Genomic DNA, 24,580 nt, shown 5'->3' with positions numbered 1-24,580 from the left:
ATCACCTTTTACCTCAAAGGATTTTGAAAGCACTGGTCCGTACGTACATGAATCACTTTTCTCATCATTGATGTAGAACCCCTTCTAGGGTACAAGAAAAAACTGCATTTGAAAAAACTGTGCTGTGTTTGCAGAGAATTTGCAGCAGTTCAAGAGGTTAAATATATTGAGTAAATATTGTTTTATGAATTACTTTACCGGCTCTAGTTTTTACCAAGTTAACAAGACACAAACTTGAGTAGTTGTTATAGCAACATTTTAAAGAAACTTTGAAACTTGAAATGAAGAACATAACGTTACACAAATCATAACTGTCCATGAAACTGCTGAAAAGGTATATTATTAATATGTTTGGAGCCAACTGTGTGGCATCTCCATCTTCTCTAATGGATGGTAAATGGACAGATTTGGGGATCTGTTCCACATAGTTTAAAAAAACAAAACAAAAAAAACCCCACTGAATTGTGTACATTCACCCATGGCACCTTTTCAATCCAGTGCACACAATTACTTGCATAACTTTTTAGCCTTAGGTTATCAATCTTGTATACATTTACGTGGCTTATTTGTTATGCTGTAGTTACCATAACTATTCAGTCATATTCATTTCATAAACAGTATTTGGGATAGTCACAAGGTCTCTGGCTCCTAGAAATGAAGTAGGTCCAGTTCCCCTACGCTAGGACTCATGTTTTCATTTGGCATTAAGATGGCAGGGCAGCACCTGAGACCTATAAAGGATCAGGGAAAGATGCAGGGAGGGGTACTTCCAGTGAGTTGGGGCAGGTGGGAACTGTCAGAGAACAGGAAGACTGGAGAAGAGTCAGAAGGAAGCAGAGGGTGTTGTCTTCTCTGAGATGGAGTCTAGGGCCAGAGAGGGCTGAAGGCAGGGGATCAGAAAAACAGCTTACCTGCTGACACATCTGGGGCCAGGCAGCTAGACATGGAGAAACCATGAGAGTTCTGGGAAAGTTGGGAATGCTCCCCTGGCAAGGATACTCTCACCACAGAGGCTGTGAGAGTTCCTGTTGGGAAGAAAAGTGCCCTGGGCCAGTTGAAAGGTCTGGGATGGTTGTCCTCATACAAGGACAGGAGAGGACTGATGGAGTCTGGGAGTGGTTCACAGCATCAGTGTGTGGCATATGAAGAATCAAAAGGTGAGTTATCTTGAGCTTTAATGACCCCTTGCAATTCCTTCAGTTGGTATGGTAGGTTAGGTTTTCTTAATTATTGATGTTGCACAGGTCTCTGATACACTGTCAGACTCCATATACTGCTTTTCTCATCAATAGGCTAAAATTTGCACAATTTTACATTTATTAGTTGGCTTTTAGACATTTCAGAATACTTCTCTGTTGGGTCATTTGACCTTCTTCTTTGAAGTAAAGAGGGCATCTTCCCAAGTTGGAGGAAGCCTAAGAATCATTATATTTTGAGGGGATAAGTACATTATGTTAAAACATAGCCTCGCAAACATTTCTAGATTGGAGTGATCAGACCCAGGAGATTTGGCAGCATTAAGGACTCCTACAGCATCAGTAATCTTCACTGTCAGATTCACTTATTTCATTGCCCCCTTTCCCTTTAACTCTGTTCAGAAGAAAGTAATTTCATTTTGGGGAGAAAGTTAGTTATGTCTCCCAAAGCTGAAGATGTATGCAATGTTGTGGCTGTGTCAGCCCCAGGATATTAGAGAGCTGAAGATGTCTTTCTGTAGCGCCTCAAAGAAGGGGGCAGTGCAGTCCTATAATTACACTAGGGACACTAGAACTCCTAGGTTCTGTTCATTAGTTGTCCAATGACCCAATGTTTATCAGTTTAGTAATCCACATGTGGACAGAATAATAGTATTTATCTGCAGTATTTTACAGGCATTATTAGGCTTGCTTAATGTTTGTAAAGTACTTTGAGAACCTTGGCTGAAAATATAGGAATGAAAAGTCTTATTATTATAGGGAGACTGGAGTTTCTATTAGAAGTAGTACATATTCATTCCTTAATTTGGGGGGAACATTGTATTGTGTAAGATAAATTCTGCCACAGTTAGAACTATTAGGGATTCACATTTATTAACTGAGAACAAAATATGATCATTATGAAGGTAAACCTGGTATCACTGTTGGTGAATGGAGTCTGATTCTTCCCCTTGATTTACATCTTTCCTCATTGGGGGGGGAGGGGCAGAGGGAAGTCCAATTACTTAAAGCCTACTCAAATTCCTCTTACAGGTGATAGAAAGATTGTCTTTACTGGGCGCTGGAGCTATCTTCCAGTGATTTGGTATGGGGACCTTCAGGCTGTAAAACATTTTTTTAAAATGCTTGCTCTTCTTTTCCTTGTACGTTCTAGATGTCTTCTAAAATCCAGCTTCTCTTATGTCTTTGCTTTTAGAATTAAGATGCCAAAGGTCTTAGGAAAAAAGAATGTAAAATACAGACTTTTAAATTTCTTCTCTTTGAATGAGATATTAGGTCAGGTTAGAATCTGACATATACTCAAAAGCAGTTTCTTTATATTAAAGTGAAATCTATTCACATTTTATGATTTCAGACATTAATAACCTGAAATGCCTGAAGCTAGTTAATGTAACATGGTACAGAGACAGGTGTAAAAATGAAAACAAAAATCGTTACATTCCTAAAATGTACATATAGCTTTCAGATTATCAAAATTATCAAATTCTCTAAGGAATGACTGGAGCAATACATTCAGAATGTCAGTATAATTATTAATTTATTAGTCATTCCTTGAAGCCCCAGCACAGTTTGGAGCCCCATCATACTAACCACTGAACAAACACCTAATAAAAGATAATCCCTGCCCAGAAGAGTTCACAGATTACCTCTCTGTGCCTGTTTCCACTGTTTAAAGTGACTTGCTCAAGGTCACACAGCGGCTCAGTGACAAAGCTAGATTTCCAGAGTCCCAGTCCAGTGCCCCGTCCACTGGAAGGCTTGTTGCTGAGGTCGTGCAGCTGGTATGCTTTGACAAGCAAAGAGCAAAATCAGGTTTGTTTGACGAGATCTATTTTTTTCCATAAAATTGGGTTGACTTATATTAATTATATTCCTATCCTTTAATTCTTTTTCAATTGAATTCTCTATCTAATTCCATTAGTTTGCCCTGGATTTTGCTGCAAATCTGTGAAGAATTATTTTCTTTTACATCTCTGAAATTGTCTCCGGAACTGTTTTTTGAATTTCTTTTATAGGATGGCTTATTGTTAAAACTGTATTGCTTAGTAGTGACTGGTCATAGAGGTCACATCCTTATTTAGTCTTCCCTAATTGGATGAGTTTCTCTTCTTCTGCGACTGCTTGTAGACAGTGATTTTTTTTTTAATTTTCTCTTTGTGACTATTTTAGAATGTGAGATTATCATTCACTTTTTGTTCTAGTTGAACTTTGTGGCCCTGATTCTCCTCACTCAGATCAATATAAATCAAGCGTAACTTCACTTTTGCAATCCAATTGATTTCAGTAGAAAGTGAGTGGAAAATTAAAGCCCAGTCATACTATATTCATGAAAAGTAATATACCAAAAAGGAGTGTAAAAACTGCCTATAAGTGAATCCGTTTAAAAATATGAATATTTGCAGACTGAATTTTGTTAGGATTTGCCCCGCTCTAGTGATTACTCATAACTGTTGAGTACCAATGAGAATCAAACTCATGTTCTTCCATTTGAGTCTCTTCATAGAAAGATAGAGGAACAACTTCATTAGCTCAGCTAGTAAAGTGAGCTGATACTTTACACACCAATAGTACACAGAGATATAAGCTTACATATTACATAGATGGCTAAAAGTCAAGTAGAGTTGGACCTTGCAAAGGGAATTAAAACCAATAGTAAAAGGTTCTATAGCCATATAAATAAGAAGAAAACAAAGAAAGAAGAAGTGGGACCGCTAAACACTGAGGATGGAGTGGAGGTCAAGGATAATATAGGCATGGCCCAATATCTAAACAAATACTTTGCCTCAGTCTTTAATAAGACTAAAGAGGATCTTAGGGATAATGATAGCATGACAAATGGGCATGAGGATATGGAGGTAGATATTACCATATCTGAGGTAGAAGCAAAACTCGAACAGCTTAATGGGACTAAATCGGGGGGCCCAGATAATCTTCATCCAAGGATATTCTAGGAATTGGCACATGAAATTGCAAGCCCATTAGCAAGAATTTTTAATGAATCTGTAAACTCAGGGGTTGTACCGTATGATTGGAGAATTGCTAACATAGTTCCTATTTTTAAGAAAGGGAAAAAACGTGATCTGGGTAACTATAGGCCTGTTAGTTTGACATCTGTAGTATGCAAGGTCTTGGAAAAATTTTTGAAGGAGAAGGTAGTTAAGGACATTGAAGTCAATGGTAAATGGGACAAAATACAACAAGAAGAAAAGGAGTACTAGTGGCACCTTGGAGACTAACCAATTTATTTGATCCGAAGAAGTGAGCTGTAGCTCATGAAAGCTTATGCTCAAATAAATTGGTTAGTCTGCAGGGTGCCACTAGTACTCCTTTTCTTTTTGCAAATACAGACTAACACGGCTGCTACTCTGAAACCTGTCAAAATACAACATGGTTTTACAAAAGGTAGATCGTACCAAACCAACCTGATCTTCTTCTTTGAGAAAGTAACAGATTTTTGAGACAAAGGAAACGCAGTGGATTTAATTTACCTAGATTTCAGTAAGGCATTTGATACCATGCCACATGGGGAATTATTAGTTAAATTGGATAAGATGGGGATCAATATGAAAATTGAAAGGTGGATAAGGAATTGGTTAAAGGGGAGACTACAACGGGTCACTGAAAGGTGAACTGTCAGGTTGGAGGGAGGTTACCAGTGGAGTTCCTCAAGGATCGTTTTTGGGACCAATCTTCTTTAATCTTTTTATTACTGACCTCGGCACAAAAAGTGGGAGTTTGCTAATAAAGTTTGCGGATGATACAAAGCTGGGAGGTATTGCCAATTTAGAGAAGGACAGGGATATCCTATAGGAGGATCTGGATGACCTTGTAAACTGGAGTAATAGTAATAGGATGAAATTTAATAGTGAGAAGTGTAAGGTCATGCATTTAGGGATTAATAACAAGAATTTTAGTTATAAGCTGGGGACGCATCAATTAGAAGTAACGGAGGAGGAGAAGGACCTTGGAGTATTGGTTGACCATAGGATGACTATGAGCTGCCAATGTGATATGGCTGTGAAAAAAGCTAATGCTGTCTTGGGATGCATCAGGAGAGGTATTTCAAGAAGGGATAAGGTGCTTTTAGTACTGTTATACAAGGCACTGGTGAGACCTCATCTGGAATACTGTGTGCAGTTCTGGTCTCCCACGTTTAAGAAGGATGAATTCAACCTGGAACAGTACAGAGAAGGGCTACTAGGATGATCCGAGGAATGGAAAGCTTGTCTTATGAAAGGAGACTCAGGGAGCTTGGCTTGTTTAGCCTAACTAAAAGAAGGTTGAGGGGAGATATGATTGCTCTCTATAAATATATCAGAGGGATTAATACCAGAGAGGGAGAGGAATTATTTAAGCTCAGTACCAATGTGGACACAAGAACAAATGGATATAAACTGGCCACCAGGAAGTTTAGACTTGAAATTAGACAAAGGTTTCTAACCATCAGAGGAGTGAAGTTTTGGAACAGCCTTCCAAGGGAAGCAGTGGGGGCAAAAGATCTATCTGGCTTTAAGATTAAACTTGATAAGTTTATGGAGGAGATGGTATGGTGGGATAACATGGTTTTGGTAATTAAATATTCATGGTAAATAGGCCCGATGGGATATTAGATGGGGTGGGATCAGAGTTACTACAGAGAATACTTACCTGGGTGGCTGGCTGGTGAGTCTTGCCCGCATGCTCAGGGTTTAGCTGATCACCATATCTGGGGTCCGGAAGGAATTTTCCTCCAGGGCAGATTGGCAGAGGCCATGGGTTTTTTTTCCCTTTCTCTGCAGTGTGGGGCATGGGTCACTTGCTGGAGGATTCTCTGCTCCTTGACGTCGTTAAACCACGATTTGAGGACTTCAATAGCTCAGACATAGGTGAGAGGTTTTTCGCAGAAGTGGTGGGTGAAATTCTGTGGCCTGCGTTGTGCAGGAGGTCAGACTAGATTATCATAATGGTCTCTTCTGATCTAAATATCTATGAATCTATGAATATATGGTACAGTGTGTATATAGATGAGCTATATAGTGAGTGTTTAGATATATGTGTGTATGCACACGTACCCTAAGATAATATAATGTCTGTGGAATGAGTCTTGAAGTCCTTTACCAACTGATATCTTGACTGTGTTTTAATTCTTGAGTGCATTTAAATAGAGAAATTAGAGTAGTGAATTTGTGTCTTGTAATATTCATAGAAAATGAACCAACTCTCCAAGGGATTGGCAATCTGTTAGAAGTACAGCTGCAAAAGATAAGTATGTCTCTCTTAATAATGTAGTTGCTAAAGACAGATGCTTGAGAACAGTAATCTCTAGTGTTTAGCTCTTTTCTGGTTTCTGCTCCCTGTGAAATAAGACTTCTTAATCTAGGTTTCAGAAGATGCTGTGTTCAAACCTTTTATTTGATTGTTAATTTAAAATTGCTATTTGAGCTCTAAATGGTCAACAGTTTATTAACAACTTGCTAATGATCTTGTGGTAATGTTGGATTATAATAATTTTATCTATTCAAGAATGTTTTTCTTCATTTAACCTTGCTTCTATGTAACACTCACACAATCTTAATTATTTACAGAAAGATCTATTTTTCAATTATTAAACTTAACATACAACTTTCATACTTCAAATTACCAATTAATTAAGACAATAGTTGATTTTGCTCCTGAGTTTTGAATTAAGTGGGTTGCATTATTTCTGCCTCCCTCCTACATACAAGTCTTTGTAATGGCTCTTCAAGCTCCGCCCCTGCTCCTTCAAAATATACTCAGCGGTCTCCTATTTCTAATCCTGCTGTAACTGAGTTACAAAGCAGCCAAAGTGCAAAATGTTCCTTTTTGACTTTCATCTACCACCATCCCTAACGCAGTCACACAGACATGCACACAAACCAACCTTCCACTTAAATATTCAACCTTATTGTATTGTGTCAACTGTGTAATTTGTCTTATTTACTATAAACATTTGTTATCTTCATAAATGGGATCTGCCCATTGTATACATCTTCAGTGCATTGATACAGTGACACTAACAGTAATCATCGGTTTATTAGGCTATTCGCAACAGAGGCGTCACATGATTTTATGTTAATTGATTACTGCTCTCAGAAAGCCACCTTTGAAATTTCACACCTCTATCCTAGCCTTTGGGAATGTATGTCTACACTGAAGCTGGGAGGTGAGATTCCCAGAGTGGGTTGAGAGACTGTCCCACTAGCTCACCTTGAGCTAGCACACTACAAATATTAGAGTGGACACTGCAGCCCTGGCAATAACTCGGGCCAGTCACTCAAGTTTGGATCCAGAGGGTTGGGTAAGCTTCAACTTTGGTGACTTGCCTGAGCCCCTGCTAGTGCCTGAGGGTCCACTGCTTGAGCTGAGCTAGTATGGATCTGTCTACCCACACTGGTAATCATACCTCCCAGCAACTGTGTAGACATACACTGAGAGTCAGGCTGGGGTATTTCCTTCATTCAATTACACTTCACTTTGGATTATGTTCCTAGCGACACCTGTGCAACCCTCGTTAAATTTAGGCACCAAAACAGTAAGTCATGTAATTAGAAAACAATTCTGTTGACTCCACTACCATCGGAATATAATATAACTAGAAAAGTCCTTCTCACCATATTTTGGTACTTCTGGCTGTGGCCAAAACTGAAATATTTTAGACTCTCAGGAAAAAAAAAATGTTTTGAGTTTGAGTCTAAAATGTGGGATGAGTTCAGGCTGTTTATCACTGGAGTTGAGTCACCTACCTGAATTGTTTATATTTTGGATTTGCATTAGGCATTTCTGTAGCATAGTAAACTTTTACTTTCCTGTCACGCATCCTGTGCATCTTCTTTACTTGTCACCTAAACACACATCCTTTCAAGTGTTATAGAAATGAGACTCTTCCACATATTTTCATATCCGTTGTCATGTGTAATGTGTAAGAGTTTGAATTATCATATTCCTTTAAATCTTTCTCACTCAGGGCTCACCTTACTGCCTGGCCTATTTACATTTTTCGAAAAGTTTTATTTTTTTAATCTGTTTTAAATAACCCCAACTCCGTAAGGACATGATTTTCACAGACAGACAGGGCCACACAGGTTTTGGGAGATCTGGGGGAAAATCTGCAACCTGGGTACCCCAACTCTTCCAAAAAAATTACCACTGAGGAGAGGCCAAAGGATGGGGGAGGCTTGAGAGTGAGCCCACACCACATTCATCCCAGTGGCAGCTCAGCTCCACCTCTGTGGGGCTGGGCGCAGCTCCCTGCTCTAGGCATTGTGACCTGGTACGCGAGGTCGCAGCACCACTCAGGTTTGGTCTGGTTGCCACTCCACTGTGAGTGGCCAGTGGCTGAATTCCAGTGAGTGGCCTTGCGACCTAGTTGGGCCCTCTCAAAGGGGGGATCTGGGGCAAATATCCCCTTTTGCTCCCTCCCATTCCCTGAGTGGCCCTGAAGACAGACCATGCCTTTAGTGCAGTATAAATATCTTGAAGTAATGTTAAAGAAATCTCTTGTACTAATGTATATGTGTATTTTTAATCAAAGTTATACCGTAATCTAGACCAAGTCAATTACCGTGGTTAATAAACCATTTGAATTTGATCTACCCAGTAGGAATGAGCAGGGGCAGGGAACCCAATTTCAGATCAGTCCAAACCTGGAATTTTGCAATTGTCTCTACATTTTGGCATTTTCCCCATTGCTGGAAGAGCTTATGGGTGAAGACTGTAAAAGAAGGAACAGATGTCAGTCTGTGTTTTCTGAATAACTGATAATGTATGTGGCCATTGAGACATATTTTCTGAGAGCTGGCACACTGTCCCTTTATTATTTTTGAGTTTTAGCTTTGTTTAACTACTTCGCTGCTGCTGAATTAACTTGTAGTTAGTACCTCAGGAATGAAGCCTTTTTATATTGTGAAAAAGCTTATGTTGTGTATGAGCAATGTTCCTAAACTCTTCTGAATAGAGTCAAGGGCAGTATTGCCAACCCCAAATGTTCAAAAACATGACTCAGGCTCACCAAAAATCAAATCATGAGATTATGTAATAATAAGAGATTTGGCGTTCTTTTTATTTGCCTTCTGCTTTTTGAACCTTTAGGGAGCACTGGGGTCACATTTCGAAGCTTTCTTCACAGCCACAAGGGCTAGAAACTTCATTTTTCTTTAAGAATGAAGGCTGAAATCATCATGAATTCACTTGATTCCAGGAGCTGAGGCTTTAAGGAAAACAATTATCCTGAGACTCATGACAAAATCGTGAGTTGGCAACACTAGTCAAGGGAAGTGTTTTGTCATGTACACTAGAGAAAACATAATAAAAATATATATAAAAATCTACAGCAGCAAGTCTGAGAGCCCTGGTCAACTGACTTGGACTAATGGGGCACTCACCCCTGGGCTACAAATAGCAGTGTAAATGTTTCTATTCCGACCGGTGACTGGGCTCTGAGACCCAACCCCCATGCCGGATCTCAGACCGTAGGCTCCAACCCAACTAGGGACATCTACACTGCTATTTTTACCACTGTAACATCACCCTGAATCAGCTGACTTGAGCATTGAGAATTACTGCCATGTGTGGATTTTGCTGAATTCTGTCGTAACCCTGAGAATTGGCAACGGCTGCAGGAAGTAACTATTCCAACAGATTTCATACCATTCCATTCAAAAGTATTTCCCTGTTTTTGTTTGTTGTTTTTTCCTTTTTAAAGCATTGGTGCAAGAACCCACAAACAACCTACTAAAACAAACACCAACAAGAAACCCACCAGAAGACCCAAGAAATTCATCCTTTTTACACAATAGACTTACTGAATATTTCGTCATTCGGTTTTTGACGACAGGAAGCCTTCCTTCTGTTTAAGGACATGGGCTATCACTGAAGATATCTGGGTTCTGATTCCTCACTCTGCCAGTTTTCCTGTGAATTTGGGAAAGTCACTTAATCTCTCTGAGCCTCAGTTCCCATCTGTAAAATTGGTGTATTAATACTTCCTGTCTCCCATTTCATCTTGTCTATTTAGATTTTAAACCTTTCTGTCTCTTACTATGGCTTCGTACGGTGCCCAGTACAATAGGGCCCTCATCTGTAATACAAACAATACATAACTTGTAATAGAAAAGTTCTTTATTTTGTAAATTCATAAATACAGGCCCTTTGAAAAGAGAGTGTAAATTACTTCAGAGATTAGAATGACTCCTTATCTGAGTCTGAGGTCCTTTCATTTTTAATTAGACGTGTACCTTATAAAGTATGAGAGCCCCAAAGCAACTAAATGCTTGCATATCATTTAAAAGTTGTTTATGGTGCATTATATGTACCAAATACCAGATTGATCCCTATATACTGTCCAATTCTCTATATGGAAGTACACTGCGGAGGCAAAAATTTTACAAGATTCTGTGGATCTATTGCATATGCAAAGTACGTAAGTGTGGGCTCCAGACTTCCCCAAATACCACAAATAAGATCATATTATGGAGTAATCACTGGTTTAAATTACATTTTAGAAACAAATTCTGTTTTCCCTTCAGCAGCAGATCAACAGCGCACACACTTGTGCTATAGGCAGAGTTTGCCCATTCAAATTCCAGCTCTGCAGAGAGGCAGGATCTCCAGAACAGGAGTCACAAGTCATCATAACCAAGGGATCACAAATCAGGGTCAGCATTTTTGTGTGCACATAATACATAGCCACCTCAACCAAACCATGGCCCATATCCATAGATCCCAGAGTCATTTATCCCTTCTCTGATAGGAAATGAAAGGGGACTTTCTTCAGACTCACCATAGGAACGTATTGTAGTGGATTGACCTCTAATGGACACTTAATGTAACTTCACCATAAGTGTAGCTGAGGCCTGGCCTGACATGCGTAATTAATACATTTCTTATATGCAGCATTGTAGCCATATTGGTCCCAGGGTATTAAAGAGACAAGGTGGGTGAGGTGATCTATTTTATTGGACCAACTTCTGTTTGGTGAGATAGACAAGCTTACGCAGAGCTCATTTCTTGGAAGATAGAAGTAGAGTGGTAAACAGATCATTAGGTTGAAAACAGAATGTTTGTGCTAAATAAGATAATCAAATAGGTCAATAGGCTAAAAAGACAGAATGTCTAAGCCAGCTAAGGATAAGAGGGAGATCACCCAGGGAACGATTTACTAACAATGGACAAGATAAATTAAGAATGTAGAAATAAGGTAAAGAGTAGGTCGAGCATAGGCAATGCATGGACAGAGCATGCTACACAGGGTTTGGTTTCTGCAAAGTAACCATGCCAATCCCAAAATGTGTGATTCAATATATAGTAAATTCAAAGTAATGTGTAAATGTGTATATAAAGGGGAAGGTATTTCTATGTAACTTTGGATGTGTGGTATGCCCTATACCCACCTCCTAAGCTTGGTATGCCCTATACCCACCTCCTAACTCAACTCCGTTTAGTTTTGCTGTGTGCCAAATAAAGGAACCTGAAGGACAAAATCTGGAATTGAACTGAGTTTTTTGGGTCTCAGAAAACTAGATGAAGTGTTCTCTCAGAATGGACAAGGTGTTCTTGATAAGCCAAGTGGAAAAGTCTTGGAAGGAATAAGTTTCCAACAATAAGTTCAGAGTTGGTTAAATCTGTTATCTGGTTCTTTCAATCTAAACTTGTTTAAGACTCTGCTTTCATCCATGTTGTTTCATGTTGCATTATTAAAACTATAACACACAGAAAAGAACCTTAGTCAATGTAGTTCCTAAAGAGAACACCACAGGTTGTGTCTTTTGAAGCATTTAAATGTTGACTAAAATATACTAGCTACCATATATTTATATATTAAAATATACTAGCTACCATATATATATATATATATATATTATGCTGATAGTATTGCCCGCAATATATATTCCAAGCATTTAAGTATACATTTTAAGCATTAATATAGCAGTTACATAGCTCAGATTGCCCTGTAGTTTTATTATAATCCTGTTCGCTTATGCGAAGTAACCCATAACGCCTTGCATTAACTGAAGTAAGCTTTGGCCTAAGTAGATAGGAAAACTGTCAGTGCAAGAACATGTAATTGTTTCCTCATAGCAAAGAAAGGGAGTTGCCCTTACAAATCTTTTTATCCTGGTACAGGCTTAGGAGGTGTCCTCATGCCCCTTAGTACTTGGAATGCATGAGTTCAGAACAAAAGATAAAGGGGTACATCATGATACCAAAACAAGGTAAAAAGCTGATTAATTGAATCTAGTTTCCTTTCAGGTGATGCATATAGTGCTTTTTACTGGTAAACGAGTAGGCTATAAAAAGATGGCTTCAGGGATGTAACGTTGGTGAGCACACCTTGTGCATAAGGCGAATGTACCATAGATGCACGGGACCTGTCTTTGGAGACTGATGTATAGAACTTTTTTTCCTGTACCATATTAACAAACCTAATCAACATTGGTTATTCGGTCTCTTCAGTATATTTCATAATGAACCAAAGTGTGGCCAAGCAAATGACTGTGCAATTTATCAACAAGCTGGAATACAGCCTTAATGCTTTTAAGTTTTATATTGGATATAAAGTCCAAATTCTGCCCAGTCAGACGACCCCTGCATCAAATTCATTCTTGGTGTTTCTTGGCATCAATTTGGAGGCACCTATGTAACTAAAGCATTTTGGCAGATCTGGGCACATAAACAAGACAATGGAATTTATTTATTTGGCTTTCTGTATTCACTCTTCTGCCATAATGTGTGAAGAATGAATAATATCCCAGATTTGGTTTAAAATTAATGAAAATGTTGGATTTAAGTCTTATTAAAATGCTAATGAATTTTAATCTCATTGATTGAGAATGCTCTATTAGTTCCTATATTGCATTTAAAATGTACAGATGAGATTTACAGTATCTGAAATATTTAGGGAGTTTTACAGTGTCTGTGATATATGGCGAGTGCAGATTATCATTATTAAAGTGGAGTCTTGATTGAGTTATTTAATTATGGTAACTGCATGTGGTATCTGTTTTTACAAGCATATATGCATTTCCAACTTAATGTTGAAAAACTCAAACCTTTACAATGACTTTACAGTGTCAGTCATCTGAGGACCTGGCACATTGAGCAAATCATTTTTTGAGGGAGAGTGGAAAATACAGTAAGATGAGTACAGGTAAAATTACACTCTAAAAAGGAAAGGTCTATATCTTCTGTTGGGAAATAATATTTTATCATGCTCTTCTCAGAATGGAGTGCGTTAGTCATGCCATCAAAGTGTGCTTTGAAGAGTGAATTACTGTTAACTGGGGTGGCATAAGGCCACCTGACTAACATGTTTAGAATCTCATATTGCTTTTTAACAAGTGCTGTGCAGTTGATTTATCATCAGAGCTATTAAATCTCTCAAAACACTCTTGTACTGTGATATTTCAGTAAAGAAAAAATTCAGCAAGCAAGCTTTGGAGGGAAGAATGAGGGTCAGTAGGATAGATACATGTTCTTGCTGTATTTTCAAAAGCTGAGTTAATGTTTCCTAATTACTAACTCTGACAGGAAGTTGATAAACTTATCTAGTATATTTTCATAGGGAGAACTTCCTGATAAATAGGAATGAAGTGTTTAGGACCTTTAAGAGCAAATGGCACTGAAATAAATAGGAGAGTAGGGCTTTATTGAGTATGCTTTGCTCTTCTGAGGCAAAGCAAAAAGCCTGACCACTAAACAGCTAAGCTAAAAGTCACAGAGATATAAAGAGTGTGTGTTGAAGGCCTACATTTGATTTTTTTATTTAGCATGTCTAAATACCTCCGTGTTGAAAGTTACATATACTGACAGAAAACACTACTCTAAATTCTTGAACGTATTGTGAAACAATTTTCACATCCATGCATATGTACTAAAGAGATGGACACTGAGTAGGGCAGTATGTTTGTTTGTTGGATTCTGGTTACATGTGCTTGGGAGAACTGTGCGCCAATCCAAACCACACAACTCCAGTAAATGCGCCTTCATAATTCATGCCTGATGTAAAGCATATAAGACTAGAGGAAAGTAAACAAGAAAAAAAAGATGTCACTGAGCAGTGTGTTTGAATTCTTGCATTATTTTATTGTTGTAATCCTCGCTCAATTCACCCTTCTCTAACAGTTTGTTGTTCTTGCCCTCATTCATTATGTTGCATCTTAATTCTGGATGATAAATTCTTGAGGCCATGGACCATATCTAAATTTTGCTCTGTGAGGTGCTTAGCATACCTTTTGGCCTAGAATAAATAACTCCATATCTTCCCAGTATTCTCCTGCATAGTGGTGGTAGTGAGATCTTCTGATCTTCCTCGGTAGATAGGGGAATAGCATGGTGTGTGTGTGTGTGTTTGTGTGTGGCGGAGGGGGGTGATTTTGTCAAAAAGTCAGTGATTTATTTTTTAATAGCTTGGTGTGACTCGTCTGTCATTCTTTATGACTAGTTCAGTGCCCAATCAGGAAGTTTGTTTTGGGAGCCTTAGGCTGTATATTGTTTTTGTTCATATCTTCTGGTGTGTTCCAAAGACACTAAGATATTGGAGTTGTGGCTCAGAAAGGTCAACTTTTCCTTTTGTGGCTAGTAGCTGCCTTCAAAACTGAAAGACCCATTCTTCTGGATGAGAAGACCTTCTTGTATAGAAATAAAGTGGCAACCTTTTATGCCTCCTGCAGTTGTTGAAAATTTGTACTTTAAATTGCAAAGGAAAGTCAGAAGACTTCCACCTCTCAATTAATTTTCACTTTTAGTCAGGTTTTTAGAGGAGCAAGAATGCAGTTTTGAACTACGTTTCACCTGCAGGTATCAGAATGCTAGTACAACTTTTGCAGGTTCAGATTTTCACCTATGAAAAGAAAATTGCCTGCTGAAAATATAGTCTCTACCTTCATTTACTTACTTATCATGGAGGTACAAAAATACTTTTGCCTGCTTCACAGGGGTATTGTGAGGTTCAATTAACACTTGGAAAGCATGTTGATATTTATGGATGAAATGTTATATATCAGGAGTTCTCAAACTGGGGTTCGGGAGCCCTCGGGGATCACGAGGTTATTACATGGGGGGTCATGAGCTATTAGCCTCCACCGCAAACCTCGCTTTGCCTCCAGCATTTATAATAGTGTTAAATATATAAAAATGTGATTTTCATGTATAAGGGGGGGGGTCACACTCAGAGGCTTGGTAATGAAAGGGGTCACCAATACAAAAGTCTGAAGCCCTGTTCTATATGGTAGAACAGTATAAAATATTATTGAAAAGTTACTTGGTAGTTAAAAAAAAAAATTCTTGAATCTTCCTAATTCAATCCAGATGGTTACCTTTCTCTTTTTAAAAAAAACACATAATACTACATAGCTTCTGATTCTGTATATTTTGGATGTTTCAGGTATGAACACAAGCAGGAGTGAGACAGTGAAAGAGCCTCCATTGAAGCCCTCTAGAAGATCCATGCCATGCTTAGCACAGAGCCAAACACACCCTCACTGTCTTAGCAAACATTCTTCATTTCTTCAGCCAAATAGGCTCCAGCCACAGGCTCGGCCTCCGAGTGCAGGCTCTTCAACAGCTACAGTCGATGTAGTGTCAGAACGAGGTGAGTAGTTGTCCTTTATTTATACCATCTTCCTTCCAATATATGTTTTTTCCTAAGCTGTGAAGTGCCTGAGTTTGTAATGCTTATTTTTTGGAAAATAGTGAAATTATAATAAAATACAAAAACTTGATCTTGAAAAGTTTCCATAATACTATTACTAGAGATGCTTACAGAAAGTGATAAGTTTAAAAAAAAACAACAACCCACTTACAGACTGCACAATACTTAGATGAATCACTGTAGTATCTGTAAAAAGAAAAGGAGTACTTGTGGCACCTTAGAGATTAACCAATTTATTTGAGCATGAGTTTTCGTGAGCTACAGCTCACTTCATCGGATGCATACCGTGGAAACTGCAGCAGACATTATATACCCACAGAGAATATGAAACAATACCTCCTCCCACCACACTGTCCTGCTGGTAATAGCTTATCTAAAGTGATCATCAAGTTGGGCCATTTCCAGCACAAATCCAGGCTTTCTCACCCCCCCCCCCCCCGGGACACACACACACACAGACACACAAACTCACTCTCCTGCTGGCAATAGCTCATCCAAGCTGACCACTCTCCAAGTTTAAATCCAAGTTTAACCAGAACGTTTGGGGGGGGGGGGTGGTAGGAAAAAACAAGGGGAAATAGGCTACCTTGCATAATGACTTAGCCACTCCCAGTCTCTATTTAAGCCTAAATTAATAGTATCCAATTTGCAAATGAATTCCAATTCAGCAGTTTCTCGCTGGAGTCTGGATTTGAAGTTTTTTTGTTTTAAGATAGCAACCTTCATGTCTGTGATTGCGTGACCAGAGAGATTGAAGTGTTCTCCGACTGGTTTATGAATGTTATAATTCTTGACATCTGATTTGTGTCCATTTAATCTTTTACGCAGAGACTGTCCAGTTTGACCAATATAAATGGCAGAGGGGCATTGCTGGCACATGATGGCATATATCACATTGGTGGATGTGCAGGTGAACGAGCCTCTGATAGTGTGGCTGATGTTATTAGGCCCTGTGATGGTGTCCCCTGAATAGATATGTGGGCACAGTTGGCAACGGGCTTTGTTGCAAGGATAGTTTCCTGGGTTAGTGGTTCTGTTGTGTGGTGTGTGGTTGCTGGTGAGTATTTGCTTCAGGTTGCAGGGCTGTCTGTAGGCAAGGACTGGCCTGTCTCCCAAGATTTGTGTGAGTGTTGGGTCATCCTTTAGGATAGGTTGTAGATCCTTAATAATGCGTTGGAGGGGTTTTAGTTGGGGGCTGAAGGTGACGGCTAGTGGCGTTCTGTTATTTTCTTTGTTAGGCCTGTCCTGTGGTAGGTGACTTCTGGGAACTCTTCTGGCTCTATCAATCTGTTTCTTCACTTCCGCAGGTGGGTATTGTAGTTGTAAGAAAGCTTGACAGAGATCTTGTAGGTGTTTGTCTGTGTCTGAGGGGTTGGAGCAAATGCGGTTGTATCGCAGAGCTTGGCTGTAGACGATGGATCGTGTGGTGTGGTCAGGGTGAAAGCTGGAGGCATGTAGGTAGGAATAGGAAGAAACAGATTGATAGAGCCAGAAGAGTTCCCAGAAGTCACCTACTACAGGACAGGCCTAACAAAGAAAATAACAGAACGCCACTAGCCGTCACCTTCAGCCACCAACTAAAACCCCTCCAAAGCATTATTAAGGATCTACAACCTATCCTAAAGGATGACCCAACACTCTCACAAATCTTGGGAGACAGGCCAGTCCTTGCCTACAGACAGCCCCGCAACCTGAAGCAAATACTCACCAGCAACCACATACCACACAACAGAACCACTAACCCAGGAACTTATCCTTGCAACAAAGCCCGTTGCCAACTGTGCCCACATATCTATTCAGGGGACACCATCACAGGGCCTAATAACATCAGCCACACTATCAGAGGCTCGTTTACCTGCACATCCACCAATGTGATATATGCCATCATGTGCCAGCAATGCCCCTCTGCCATTTACATTGGTCAAACTGGACAGTCTCTATGTAAAAGATTAAATGGACACAAATCAGATGTCAAGAATTATAACATTCATAAACCAGTCGGAGAACACTTCAGTCTCTCTGGTCACGCAATCACAGACATGAAGGTCGCTATCTTAAAACAAAAAAACTTCAAATCCAGACTCCAGCGAGAAACTGCTGAATTGGAATTCATTTGCAAATTGGATACTATTAATTTAGGCTTAAATAGAGACTGGGAGTGGCTAAGTCATTATGCAAGGTAACCTATTTCCCCTTGTTTTTTCCTATTCCTCCCCCCCCCCCAGACGTTCTGGTTAAACTTGGATTTAAACTTGGAGAGTGGTCAGTTTGGATGAGCTATTGCCAGCAGGAGAGTGAGTTTGTGTGTGTGTGTCCCCGGGAAAAAAGGGGGGGGGTGAGAGAGCCTGGATTTGTGCTGGACATGGCCCACCTTGATTACCATGCACATTGTGAAGAGAGTTGTCACTTTGGATGGGCTATTACCGGCAGGAGAGTGAGTTTGTGTGTGTGGGGGTGGAGGGTGAGAAAACCTGGATTTGTGCTGGAAATGGCCCAACTTGATGATCACTTTAGATAAGCTATTACCAGCAGGACAGTGTGGTGGGAGGGTGTTTCATGATCTCTGTGTGTATATAATGTCTGCTGCAGTTTCCACGGTATGCATCCGATGAAGTGAGCTGTAGCTCACGAAAGCTCATGCTCAAATAAATTGGTTAGTTTCTAAGGTGCCACAAGTGCTCCTTTTCTTTTTGCGAATACAGACTAACACGGCTGTTACTCTGAAACCTGTAGTATCTGTGCTACTTGTTTAATATTTAAAGAATGCCTGGAAATTATTTCATTAAGGGGATCTTAGAAAAATAGGGCAGCTGCTGCTCAATCATGCGTTATGGTTTTTACAATACATACTGAAAATATTGTGTGAAATCGTGGCCCCCATGAAGGTAATGGTGAAGCTCCTATGGACTTCAGTGTGCCCTGGATTTCACCCAATGTATTTATAGTATGTGAACTAAATATATAAATATATACCTGTACCTCCGAATGAATGCACAATGCACCAGATTAGAAATGTCATGACCCTGGACAATGGCAAACCTGTAAATGGGGGGGTAATGGATATCACAGGTCTTCTACCCAAAACTGGCTCCACACAGACAGAGAGCCCCTTCCCCTCCCCTACACACACACACAGAAGAGTCCCATTGAAATAAATGGGACTCCATTAAGGCATAAGGGTCAGCATGTACATAGCAGGATTGGGGTCTTGGCTTTTATCTGCATCTATTGTTTTTTTGTCACCATTTCCAGAATCATTAAGTTTAGAAGCTGCTAATTGATAGTGATTTAAGAGCATAATGGAAGATGCATGTATTTATTCTGATTTTATCTGCTCATGGAATGTATGTTTTGTTGATGGTGGTGCTTGTATATACTACATTGAGAACCTCCCGGTTCACACTTGGCCTGCTTGGCAGCTGCTTTTAAATTTCTGTTTATACATGACTTAGGTGTGCTCCTACAATTCCTCTCCTTCCTTGTTGTTGTTTATTTCCCTCAAATACTTGTGTGAGCTTATCCTGTTCTCCAGGTCTGGTTTGTGATGTGAGGTTTAAATCAATCTTCCTTTTGTTGTTTTTGGGTTTTTTTTGTTTCTGTTTGTTCATTTTATCACATCACAAGCCCAAATCTAACTTGGCAAAAACCTATAAAATGATTTAGAAATATTTCAGTTAGCAACATAAGTCAGAGCCCGTGCATGTCACTGTCACTGGGTGACTGGCCCTTTTAAGGAGAGATGGGTCCAGCCTGTGACTAATCAACTGCTTCTCAGCTGAGGCTGTGGACCTATGGGTTAGTTTGATAGCCTGAAGACTACCTGGTACTATAAAAGCTTGTGAGAGCTCAGTTGAGTAGAGACCACCTATAGTAGGTGAAAGAACCTAGGGCGGTTCTTTCACCCTACTATAGGAGCCGAGCTATTTGACTTGCAGGCAGATGGCCTGGGGAATGAGAACTTCAGGGAGCAGATAGGCTATTGCAGGATTCCTGGGATCAGAGCAAGGACCTGGATGGTTCTGGCAAGTGAGAGGTAAGGGAAAAGCCTTTGCTGGGAGCTGGAGCCCTTGTAGGGCACAGGAACTACCCATTGCAGTATTTTTGCCTTCATTTTTGTTTAACCAATAAACTCAGGCCTGAGACAAGGGCTTAAAACAGGCTCTGATATGGGATGTCATTCCTGGACTGGCGAGACAGCCCAGGAGTTTACAGGTAATAGTGCCCTGCCCACGTGAAACAGTGTTACCAGCAGAATTGGGCAAATAATTACAACAATTATTCACTGAATAATTAACTACATTTGAAGAATATTGCAAAATCTATCAGATAAAGAATTTGACCAGCTTTTATTACCAAACTCTGTGAGTGATTCTCCTCCAAATGTGGTGATAGCTGAATATTTTTTAACATGAGTTTAAGCTTCAGCAGAAAGAGAATCACAGGCACTGATAATTCAATGATGCTCTGTTATCACTAGCAGAAAATGCTCTACAAAGTTTATCAGTATGTTTAATGCCTTGCTTTGGCCATTCTGAGTGTGTAGCTGCCAGAAATTGTTTCTATGTTGTTTGCAACACAAAAAGATTACATTGATAGAAACTTGCATTTATTTCAGCTAAAGTGATGGAGACTCTGGAAAACAACTTACTCAAGTTGTCTAATACAGAATACAGTGATCCATTTTTAGGTGAGTTTCTTTGTTATCTCAATCGGCTGTTATTTTTAAAACTTGTTTTTCTTGTTTAACTCTCACAGTTGAAACCTCCATTCTTGAAGCTGAACTTCCAATTTTTGTGTGAAAAGGCAGACCTTGATAAGTTAAAACAACACACAAGGATTATTTTCAAAATGTTGGATAGCCTTTTTTTGTTTATTAAAAATTCATGTATGCATGTTGACAACTTCTGTTTGTAGTCGAAGTGCATTGACACTTCCTCCTTTCATTCACCCCAAAAGAGTATATTAATTATAATATCAGAGTAGGTTGGAGTTGGAAGTAGATACCAATCTTGCAAAAATAAAATCTGCAAAATAACAGATTACATAACAAATATTGACTCTTCAAGGAAACACAGACACACAGGATATATGAACATACATTTATAATTTGTTTCTTGGAAAACTTTGAAATATTTTCAGTAAGAAGATAGCAAGATGAGAGAGTTGCTGATGGGAATAGAATTGATTATATGGTTTCATGTAGCTCTCAAAAGAATTAATAGAAATTCCATAAAGCTTTCTAGTCCTAACTTCCCTCATCTCTTCTGATGTTTTAAATGGGCCTCTATTAATTTGTCCTTTGCCAAATTGGAAAAAACTTTCAAGGAATTTCTAGAGAATAAGCAATAGAATGTAAGATGTAAATGTATAGATTTTTCCATACTCTTATCAGATACTTTTAAATATTGTGAAGATATTTTTCATACACATGAAAATAACTTTTTTGTATCACTGTAGTTTATAATATGACCTCTTGGAAGTTTATAACTTAAATTAGTTTCCTTGTTACTATTTATTTATTTTTCTTGTTCACGTGCAATGATACGTTGTTTTAGGATGGCTCATGAATGCTGCAGGGACTTTTTTTAAAGAAAAGAATGATACTTATGTTCTAGAGAAAACACACACAAAATTATTGCAGTTTTGCAAATATATATCAGAAAATTGTTGTTTTGGGCATATTTGTCCTAGTAATGATGTCACTTAAATCTTTTTGAAGATCAAAGAATATCAGGGAAAAGTCACTCCTAGACACGTTTTAAAAGTAGTATCGTATGTGCTCCTACAAAATGAGTGGGTACATGCACACACAAATAGTAAATGTGTAAAATTATGCATTGATGTACACAACATAGGAAGTTGTACACACAAATATCTGAATTGTGTGCACATGCAGTTATCTGTGCAAGCACAAACACATGTATTTTGTGGATGTAGCATAAGCAACTATTATGAAAACTGTTGCTGGTCACACTCCGTATAATGACTAAAAATAGCAGTTTCATACGCCCACAACAGGTCAGTCTGCATGCACACCCCTGTTGTTTGTTTTCAATTAGAGGCATTTCTGTAATTCTCATCACCCAAATATTTCAGCATTGATTTCTCTCATTGCCCTGGATATAGTATTTGGGAAGGTAAGTGGGTCCTTGTGGTTGAAAGGAGCAAGTGGAAATTAGAATGGGGGTGTTGGCTCATTAGTGTAGTTGCCTCCTTGGCAGTTTAGCAATCTGAATTGCTATCCCTAAATATTCCAAAATCATGACTCTGGCTTAAAATTCATGGTTTGATTTTGTTTTAATAGTATGCCCATGGAACTTGGCTGCTTCTTGATTTGGGGGGGTGGGGGGGAGAGACATGGTGGCATTTCCCCAATACCACCCACTTTATGGTATCAAAATAAGATGTCACTTCCAGTGAACTGTGCTGATCTGAGACCCCCTCTGGCATTTATACATGAAGGATGAAATAGTTAACACTGTTGACGTTTGTCATCACTGAGCATCTGAGCTTAAACCTCACTGAGATGGATGGGGCAGCCAACATCCACTGGGGACCCACCCTGTCCTTGCCCAGTCTGTGCTATTTAACTTCTGGATTGCTGTACTCTCCACTCGGTAACCAGCACCTGCTCAGCTTCTTCAGAAGTTGATTCTTATGGCTTGTCTGTACATAATTTTAAAGTGCTTTTAGTATATTGATTTAAATTTATGAAAATATGCTATACCAATGTAAGCACCTTTATACCAGTATAACTGCACCCGCCCGAGGGGAATAGATATAGATATAGTTTAATTAGTACAAAAATTGTGTGCAGACCAGCCCTTAGTGGAAAGAATTAAGGGGCTTGGTTGCTGTGGTTTAAGTTATTGTTGTGATATTGCCGAGCATGACAGGTGAGATGCGGCCTATTCAGCACATGTGCTCAGCAGAACTGCTCACGCACTCTGGACTAAAATGTGCCTTCAGTTACACTGGAGTAAATCCAGGGTTACTCCATGGAATTGCTTTGGCTTTACAGCAATGTAACTGAGAGTAGAAGGTTGTATTTGCTTTGTTCAAGCAAGAAGAAAGTGTTATAAATGGAAAATAAAATCCAAATGTAAAGAGTGAAAATTATTTTAAAATAAACAAATCAGAAAGCTTGATTTCTACCACAGGACACCAGATAAATCCAAAGTTTGTGACTAAAAATAAAAACTAAAGTAACTAATAAGTTTTAACATGCAGTTTGCCTACTGATCTCTTTTAAGTTACCTATCATGAAGTAAGATTGCAGGCTCCATTTTTCCTTTTCATTCTGAACAACAGCAAGCAGAAGGATCTTGCTTTTAAAGTGTTGCTCTCTAAACAAGTGAGGATGACAAAGCACTGTTAAATGCTTTAGTCAGTGCTAGTACATTTTGATGTAGCTTGCATAATACACTTGATTAATGTGCTTCATTTCCTCACTGAACCTCTTACAACTGCCCCATGAGAACACTAAAGATAGGGCTGAAATTAAGTGAGTGTGGTAAATTTTTAATTAGGCAGCATCATAGCTGCTTTTTTTAAAAGATGTATCCTTCTCTGTGGTGTTTTCTTTGAGTGGTAGCTCAAAGAATTAAGGTTCTGATCCAAAGGTCACCTGGAGTCAATGGAAACTCTCCTATTGATTTCACTGGGCTTTGGATAAGGTCCTACATTTATTGCAGGTGTAGGGAACCTTCTGGTTGGGGGTGCTTCTACACTGAGGGCAGGGTTATGAAGTACCTCATCTTTAGGTCTCTGGCATGGTATTTTCCCTTACTCCTCACAGTCAGCATACAGAGTCTGAGGATCCTTCTGTTAATGGAGGAGACAGGAGCTTGCAGAGCATAAGCTTAGAGATCTGACTAACCTCTCCATTCCTCATAGAGCTTTTAGTCTGACCCTCAAACTTTAGGACTGTTTCTCCTCAATCTGCTACTCATTCATCCTATTGTTCCTGGCTTTTGATTATTCAGAGCATCTCTGGGGCCTTTTCTAGCCTTCAGTGATCTCTTTCTGAAGAGGAGGACGACTCACAGCTAAGGGGTCCGTACAGCAGTTAGCAAGTGTGAGGATTGTTACATTTTGCAAACTGGCCACAAACACACAGGAAACTGATCAATGGTGAGGATTAAACCTAGGATTGTGAGAACTCAAAATACTACCATCTTCCACTAGAGTGATAGATGCAACTCATCCAGCTGTGAGCTGGTAGTCCCTCTGATGTCTGAGGAGATGTTATCATGTGAGCATTAAACCAGTCTTTTATATGTGTGCGAACAATTTTGTGCACAGTCTAAAAGAAATTGTAGAAAGCGAGGAAAGGAAGCATTCTCATTCCTGTAGTATTTATTTTTCATATACTGTAAGAATAAATACATATTTAAAAAAAATGCTGCATAATAAACAAAGTATAAGCAAAATTGAAAGTATAGATTTCCTCTAGAACAATTACATCAGAAACAGGGAAGTTGAAGGTTGCAAGAACATGCTGATGTCATTCCATTACAAAACTCTACTCCGGCATTAAACATTCTGGGATAGATTTTCAAAGTCATACTAACAGGGCTCAAGCACCCACTGACTCAGAATGGGAAATGGGTACTTAACTACAGTTTGCGTCTGTCACGGTTCCCTCCCCACTCTTAACTCTAGGGTACAGACATGGGGACCCTCCTGAGAGACCCCCCCATGCTTATTTCTACCAGCTTAGGTTAAAAACGCCCCA

At 39.2% G+C, this 24,580-nt stretch overlaps 1 protein-coding gene across 7 annotated transcripts in view; it reads left to right on the top strand.

Moving 5' to 3' along the window:
• Positions 1–24,580, top strand: part of ANO3 (anoctamin 3) — a 390,571-nt gene that overhangs the window by 212,678 nt on the left and 153,313 nt on the right. For 6 of the 7 annotated variants that reach the window (XM_078853244.1, XM_073347804.2, XM_078853245.1 and 3 more), the window contains exons 2-3: positions 15,577–15,783; positions 20,459–20,530. In XM_078853244.1, coding sequence (XP_078709370.1) covers positions 15,577–15,783; positions 20,459–20,530 — 279 coding nt within the window. Of the gene's footprint in view, positions 1–6,407; positions 6,442–15,576; positions 15,784–20,458; positions 20,531–24,580 lie in introns of those variants that run through there. The other variant, XM_078853246.1, reaches the window with a different exon arrangement.

Source organism: Lepidochelys kempii, chromosome 6 (assembly GCF_965140285.1).
Source record: "Lepidochelys kempii isolate rLepKem1 chromosome 6, rLepKem1.hap1, whole genome shotgun sequence".
NCBI classification, from domain to species: domain Eukaryota; kingdom Metazoa; phylum Chordata; order Testudines; family Cheloniidae; genus Lepidochelys; species Lepidochelys kempii.
This window is presented reverse-complemented; position numbering and strand designations above follow the sequence as displayed.